The following is a 6,000-nucleotide window of genomic DNA, read 5'->3' on the forward strand; positions in this document are numbered from 1 at the left end:
CCTTTATTTGCAAACGAGGACGCCCCGCGAGGCCCCGTTGGCCGGGAGTGGTGAGTGGGACCATAAACAAGCACTATATCCCCTACCGCGACCAGCCCACACACAGCCCAAACCGCTGCCAAACCGGCCCTGGTCACGCAGGCCGGGAGGCTGCCGGGGCGCCCAAACAGTCCCTCATGAACGCCACACGGGCCACCACGGCCCGTCCGGCGGCCCGAGTGCCGCCCCACACCCGCCCGACGCCCTCGGCCAGCCAGCGCCCACTCTGAGAGGCTTCACCGCCGCCAGCGCGCCGAGCGCGCCGCCCTCTCCTCGCGCCACACGGGCCCCTGGCCGCACGCCCGAGAGGCGGCCCATAATTTGAGTCGAGACGCGCCGCCGGCCAGCCAGCAGCTCGCCCGCCACCCGCAGAGTGCCGCCGCCGCCCCCAGCCCGCACTGGAGAGGCTCTCCCGGCCGCTAGCCGCTGTCGCGTCGCCCGGCGGCTGCGCTGGCAGCGTGGCGGTGAGGGCGGTGGGGGAGATGGCGGCGGCGGGCTGCGCGGTGGCGGTGAGGGAGGTGGCGGCGACGGGGGCGGGGGTGACGGTGGCGGCGGGCTCGGTGGCGGCGGCGAGGGCGGCGGCGGCGAGGGCGGCGGCGGTGAGGGCGGAGGGGGAGAGGGCGGGGGAGGGCTCGGCGGTGGCGGAGACGGGGGTGGTGGCGAGGGCGGCGGAGGCGAGGGCGGGGGCGGGCTCGGAGGCGGTGGTGACGGGGGTGGCGGCGAGGGCGGCGGTGGCGAGGGAGGCGGCGGCGATGGCGGGGGCGGGCTTGGGGGCGGAGGGCTGGGCGGTGGTGGTGATGGTGGCGGAGGGCTGGGCGGCCGCGGGGACGGACCGCCGCGAGCGGCGTGGCGTGGAGCGGTTGTGCATCCCTCCGGGGGCCCCTCTGCGCCGGGGAGGCGTTGTTGGAGGCTAGGACGCAAGCGTCCGTCGCCCTTTTCAAACTCGGGGCCCACTCCGCTACGCTCCGACCCGAATTTGGAGGGCCTAAAAGTTTAAGGTGTTGCTGCGCAAAAGGGGTCGGACACCGGGCGCAGCTCATGCTAAGAGCTAGAAGGGGAGCTAGAGAGAACGACTACCCTGTTCCGTTATTGCGTACACCAACACCACAAAACGCTCTCTCTCTCTCCTGTCCTCACTCAGGGGGGTCACAACTACCAAGTCCCTCGACTAGCTGCCACAGGGCGCAGCTGCCACAGGGCGCAGCTGGAGACGCTCCCCCTCAATCGGCATCCACCCCCACCCGCTCCAGCCCCACTTCTGCTGCCGAGAGAGCTGAATCGAAGCAAGCGAGCCATTGCATCTTGGCGTGCTCCTGGAGCGCGGCTTTCTGCGGCCACGAGCACGGCGGAGTCGGCGTCGTAGCGCGCATCGTTCCCGCTCATCGCCCATTCCTCCCACGTGACGTGTGTCGGCCGCGATTCGATGTCGCCACCTTCATCGCCAACGAGGACTCCCTCGACTGCAGGGGGGCTCCGGCGCGGGGAGGGACTCCGCCTGCTGCGCTGGCCGACTGCGCCCTCCTCCTCCATGGGATCGATCCGATTCCGCAGCGGCGGTGCTGCGCGGGAGGCGGCCGCGGGCACGCTGGGCTCGATCAGCGGCTTTCCCCTCAGGTAGCGCGAAAGCACGGATTTGGCGGATTCTTGGCTGCACAAGCTGAAGGCTTGCACGGCCGACATCGCCCAGTTCGTGTGGGGATATATTGCAGATTTGTCAATGGTACCGCGTCTGCGACGCGGGCGCCTTGCGGGCAGAGCCCTTAGGACACCCTTTTATCTTGCGCGGTCAAAATATATTATTTCTCAAAGCCAGTCAGAGCACCGTCCAAAGGCGGGTGCTGTCGACTAATTAAGGGACAATCTTGTCTGTCGGCAGCCGAACTTGTGATGGGACACCCTCGGAATCCAACTGCGTACTACTTGGCTAGCACGCTATTGATTGGCATACCGACGGCTAAGGCCGAAATCGGTTCACACCTGCTCTCGCAGGTGTGAACACAAAGGATTCGCTGTATCTACTCAGCTGCTCCGCTTACACTTACCTGTGAAGTGTGAACAGCGGATTTTGAATCAGCGTTCTCCTTGATTGAACGATATCGGTGTCGAAACACCGCTCTGACAGCGCTCACAGCTGCCCGGGGTTGTGCGTTTATAAAGAAAGAAAGAAAGAAAGAAAGAAAACAGACAAATCCAGACGAGGGATGGGGGAGGAGGAGAGGGTCCCCACCTGCACGAGCAGGATTTTGGAAGGACGATCAGGGGGACAGGTGGGCTCTCCTGCCTGCTCCTGACAAGGGACACGACAGGCTCGCAGCGCGGTGCACGGTGGACCCCCAACTCCACCGGCGGTCTCATCTCAGTCTAGTGACCTGCCTCCAGCTTCCCGCTGGCAGTCTCTCACTACCACAGGCACACTGACACAGGGGTGGCAGGTTATGTGAAGGGTAGTCCCCCCCCATCCCCAGGGCCTCCAGGGCTCGCACCTCAACCTCTCACAGGCCAGCGCACAGCGCCATAGGAGGTATTTTCTTCTCAATAACAAGGCTGTGAAGAACAGCGACCCGCCGCGAATTCTCGCAAGGCGCGAGTCTCAGAAGCAACAGCGCGCGGCGAGACGTGCAGACAGGGTTGCCAAATCTCTCTCAAGGCACGATGGCGGACATTTCGCGCAGCCTGGAGCAGCTCGTCTCCATCTCGGACCAGCGCGTCAAGATTGAGCAGTACAAGACCGCCCTTACCGGCTACCTCTCCGCGCCCGCCGACACAGCCTCGCTGCAGGCCTTTGTCGAGCACGTGGCGGGCGAGGCGGTTCCGCTCTCAGTGTCGCGCGTGGTGCTGCTCGAGCTGGCACAGAAGCTTCCCTCGCTTCCGGCGGCGCAGCGCAAGACGATCGGCCTCCACGTCATCGATCGCACCGCCGCGCGCGCCACGTCATTCGAGGAGGCTGTGAGCACGATCCGAGAGCACATCGCAGGGGTGTACGAGGAGGAGGAGGAGTGGTCCGAGGCGGCGCGGATGCTGAGCGCGATCCCTCTCGACAGCGGGATCCGGCAGCTGAGCAACGACTACAAGGTGGAGAAGTACATCAAGATTGCGATGCTCTTCCTCCAGGCGGAGGATCGGCCTCGCCTCTCGCCTCCTCGCCTCCTCGCCTCCTCGCCTCCTCGCCTCGCCTCCTCGCCTCCTCGCCTCGCCTCCTGGCACCCTCCCTCCCTCCCGCACAGGACGACGAGTCGGTCAACGCAGAGCAGTGCATCAACAAGGCGTCCCTGCTGCTCGATGCCGAGACGACCGACCCGGCGCCAGAAGCCGCTGCAGCACGACTCGGCTCTTCGGCCCTCCCCTCACCCGCCTCCGAGCCTGCCCACAGGCGCTCATGCTGCAGCACAAGGTTTGCTACGCGCGCATCCTCGACGCCAAGCGAAAGTTCCTCGAGGCGCCGCCCCCAGCCACTTCCCAGACGCTTCCAGACACGTCCGGGACGGTTCGCTTTCTGTCTGTCCGCAGGCGGCCACGCGCTTCCACCAGCTGTCGACCATGCAGACCACCGCGTTTGGCGCGCGCCTCGGAGGAGCGAGCGGGCGACGCGCGCTGTGAGCGGCGCCTCTTCACGCGACCTGCCCCTGCGCAGGGTCTCGCTCTATCTCGGAGGAGGACCTCACTACCTCGCTGCAGATGGCCGCCACCTGCGCCATCCTCGCCCCCGCCGGGCCGCAGCGGTCGCGCCTGCTCGGCGCGCGGACAGACTTCCCCACACACACGTCCGTGACACGGACACGTCCCAGATCCGTCCGCGACACGTCCGCGCATGTCCGTGACACGTCCGTGACACATTCGGCGTGCGGCAAACACAGCCGACGCTCTCGCGCCGCCGTGGCGGAGTGCGCAGGGAGGGGAGGGAGGTGCGAGCCGGCCGGTGCCGCGTACTTAGGCACCCTGTACAAGGACGAGCGCGCGCCGCGCCTGCCAAACTACCGCGTGCTCGAGAAGATGTTTATGGACCGGCTGCTGCAGCAGGACGAGGTGGGCGCGTTCGCCGCGACGCTGGCGGAGCACCAGCGCGCGACGCTCGACGACGGATCGACGGTGCCCCCAGGGGGGGGAGGGGGGGGGGAGCACCCGAGATTTGATCGAGACGACCCTAGATCGATCGAGGTCGCCCGATGCCACCCGAGGTCACCCGAGATCCCCCGAGCGGGCTGCTCGGCAGTGGGAAGGGGGGGGGGGGGGGCGCGGGCTGTGCTGTCCGCTCGTCACGCCTCGTGGGGTGGGCCAGGTGCTCGACCGCGCTGTGGTGGAGCACAACATGCGCGCCGTCTCGCGGCTGTACGAAAACATCTCCTTCGAGGAGCTCGGCGCGCTGCTCGGCATCGACGCCGCAAAGGCGAGGGCCTCGCCTGCCTCTCTAACCTCCTCGCCGCTGCCGATCCGTCACGATGCCCGCCCGCCCGCCCGCCCGCCCCCAACCGCCGCTCCCGCCGCCGCAAAGGCGGAGAAGATCGCGTGGGGCATGCTCCTCGACAAGCGGCTCGACGGCTCCATCGACCAGGCGGGGCTGCCCCTCGGGAGGGTCGGCTGGCGGCTGCGCCTCCTCACTCGCGCGTCTCCCGCCCGCAGGTGGACGGCCTGCTGCACTTTGCGCGCGGCGGGTCGGCGGACCACTCGAGCGACAAGCTCGTCGCCTTCGACGTCCAGATCGAGCACATCTGCCGCTCCGTCGAGGCGGTCGCCTCCGCTGTCGCAAAGCGCTACCCGGAGCTCGCTGCGCCGGCGCCAGCTTGAACCAGCCGCCTCCCTCTGTATCGCTCTCTGGACTGTCCGCCCCCGCGTCGAGGATCACACGAGAGCGCCGCTATGGCCGCGCCGCGTGGCTCCACCGGCACGCGGCACCCGGCCACCGCGCCAGCCGCCGGATGTGCGGACCCTGCTGTGTGCTGACTCCGTGACTGCCCATATACTTATACAGCCCGCGCGCCGTGTCAGCGTCGGGGTTCTCCGGACTCCGCACACTCCGGCCCTCTTTTACAGTTCGCGAAAAATGGCATTCTACAGTGGTCTACAGTTTTCCACATATCGGGCGCGGCGCGCTCCGCCTCCGGCGCCTCCGCTCGACTGCTCGCCCCGCGGGACACAGCACACAGGCGCCCTAGCCCGCGCTGATCTCGAGACACTGCGACACCGCAGTCCCTGCTCCGCGCGACGCCCGCGGACCCCCGCCCCGACGCCCGACGCCCGGACCCCCGCCCCCCCATGCCCGCAGCACCTCCCTCAGGCAGCACAACACGTATATACACAGTCAGAGGCTCGGCAAGTTGGGCATACGATTGCCCCCATCGGATAGGCCACAAAGGCCTCCGCGCTCGGCTTCGCCCGGTCGCCTCACAAGTCCCATGTCCCCCCTCCCACTTTCGGCGGGCCGATACGGGCGCCCCACAGCGCTCGGCTCGGCTCGCCCCCTCTCGCCTCTGGCATGTACTACTATACTCCTCTGGCATGCATCCACAGACTGGCACCTGTCGCGCGCCGGTGTGACGGGCGCGCTGCTTCTCCCCCCCCCGCCGCCCAGCGGGGTGGGCGCGCACAAAGCATCTACGGCTTGGCGCGCGGCTGGAAGAGCTCCTCCCAGGTCCGGTTGACGAAGCCGAGCAGCGGCTCTCGTGTGGCAGTCTTGCTGCTGCCGGCAAGGGGCGAGGCGCGCCTGGAGGGGGGGGGGGGGGAGGTGTGGGGAGGTGTGGGGAGGTGTGTGTGTGTGTGTGTGTGTGTGTGTGTGTGTGTGTGTGTGTGTGTGTGTGTGTTTTGGGGGGGGGGAGGGGGGCTCTGCTCTCGGTGTGTGTATGTGAAGGTCCGGGGGGAAGGGGGGGGCGCCGGGGATAGATTTGAACCAGTCCTGGTAAACAAACCCCCTATTTTGGTAGGAGCCGGAACCCTGGTCACAAAAGTCCTCTTGATTTATTTACACCG

The 6,000-nt window shown here is 67.5% G+C and overlaps 3 protein-coding genes across 3 annotated transcripts in view; 1 reads left to right on the plus strand and 2 right to left on the minus strand.

The window, feature by feature from the left end:
* Window positions 1-1,259: 1,259 nt before the first annotated feature.
* EMIHUDRAFT_206961 (hypothetical protein) lies at window positions 1,260-1,719 on the minus strand (the record flags this gene model as incomplete). The annotated part of the gene is made up of 2 exons (XM_005776327.1): window positions 1,260-1,367; window positions 1,444-1,719. The coding sequence occupies 2 exons, from the start codon at window positions 1,717-1,719 to the stop codon at window positions 1,260-1,262; spliced, it is 384 nt and encodes a 127-aa protein (XP_005776384.1).
* Window positions 1,720-2,630: 911 nt separating this feature from the next.
* EMIHUDRAFT_415737 (hypothetical protein) lies at window positions 2,631-5,089 on the plus strand. Its single transcript, XM_005776328.1, has 9 exons — window positions 2,631-3,150; window positions 3,264-3,338; window positions 3,410-3,475; window positions 3,547-3,595; window positions 3,671-3,772; window positions 3,971-4,125; window positions 4,316-4,423; window positions 4,529-4,588; window positions 4,657-5,089. The coding sequence occupies exons 1-9, from the start codon at window positions 2,692-2,694 to the stop codon at window positions 4,819-4,821; spliced, it is 1,239 nt and encodes a 412-aa protein (XP_005776385.1). The 5' UTR covers window positions 2,631-2,691; the 3' UTR covers window positions 4,822-5,089.
* Window positions 5,090-5,628: 539 nt separating this feature from the next.
* The window catches only part of EMIHUDRAFT_310322 (hypothetical protein), a gene marked incomplete at both ends in the record, with an annotated part of 2,428 nt that continues 2,056 nt past the window's right edge, over window positions 5,629-6,000 (minus strand). Inside the window, one exon of the mRNA XM_005776329.1 lies at window positions 5,629-5,737. Within this exon, the coding sequence (XP_005776386.1) occupies window positions 5,629-5,737 (109 nt within the window). The remainder of the gene's footprint in view (window positions 5,738-6,000) is intronic.

The sequence above is a fragment of the Emiliania huxleyi genome (genome assembly GCF_000372725.1).
Source record: "Emiliania huxleyi CCMP1516 unplaced genomic scaffold EMIHUscaffold_28, whole genome shotgun sequence".
Taxonomy (NCBI): domain Eukaryota; phylum Haptophyta; order Isochrysidales; family Noelaerhabdaceae; genus Emiliania; species Emiliania huxleyi.

Bases quoted from the DNA above. Each gene is read 5' to 3' on its own strand.
- EMIHUDRAFT_415737 (XM_005776328.1), top strand. From the start codon at position 2,692: ATGGCGGACATTTCGCGCAGCCTGGAGCAGCTCGTCTCCATCTCGGAC. The intron at 3,476-3,546 runs GCGCCGCCCCCA...GTCTGTCCGCAG, and splicing joins CCAAGCGAAAGTTCCTCGAG to GCGGCCACGCGCTTCCACCA. The intron at 4,589-4,656 runs GCGGGGCTGCCC...TCCCGCCCGCAG, and splicing joins TCGACGGCTCCATCGACCAG to GTGGACGGCCTGCTGCACTT.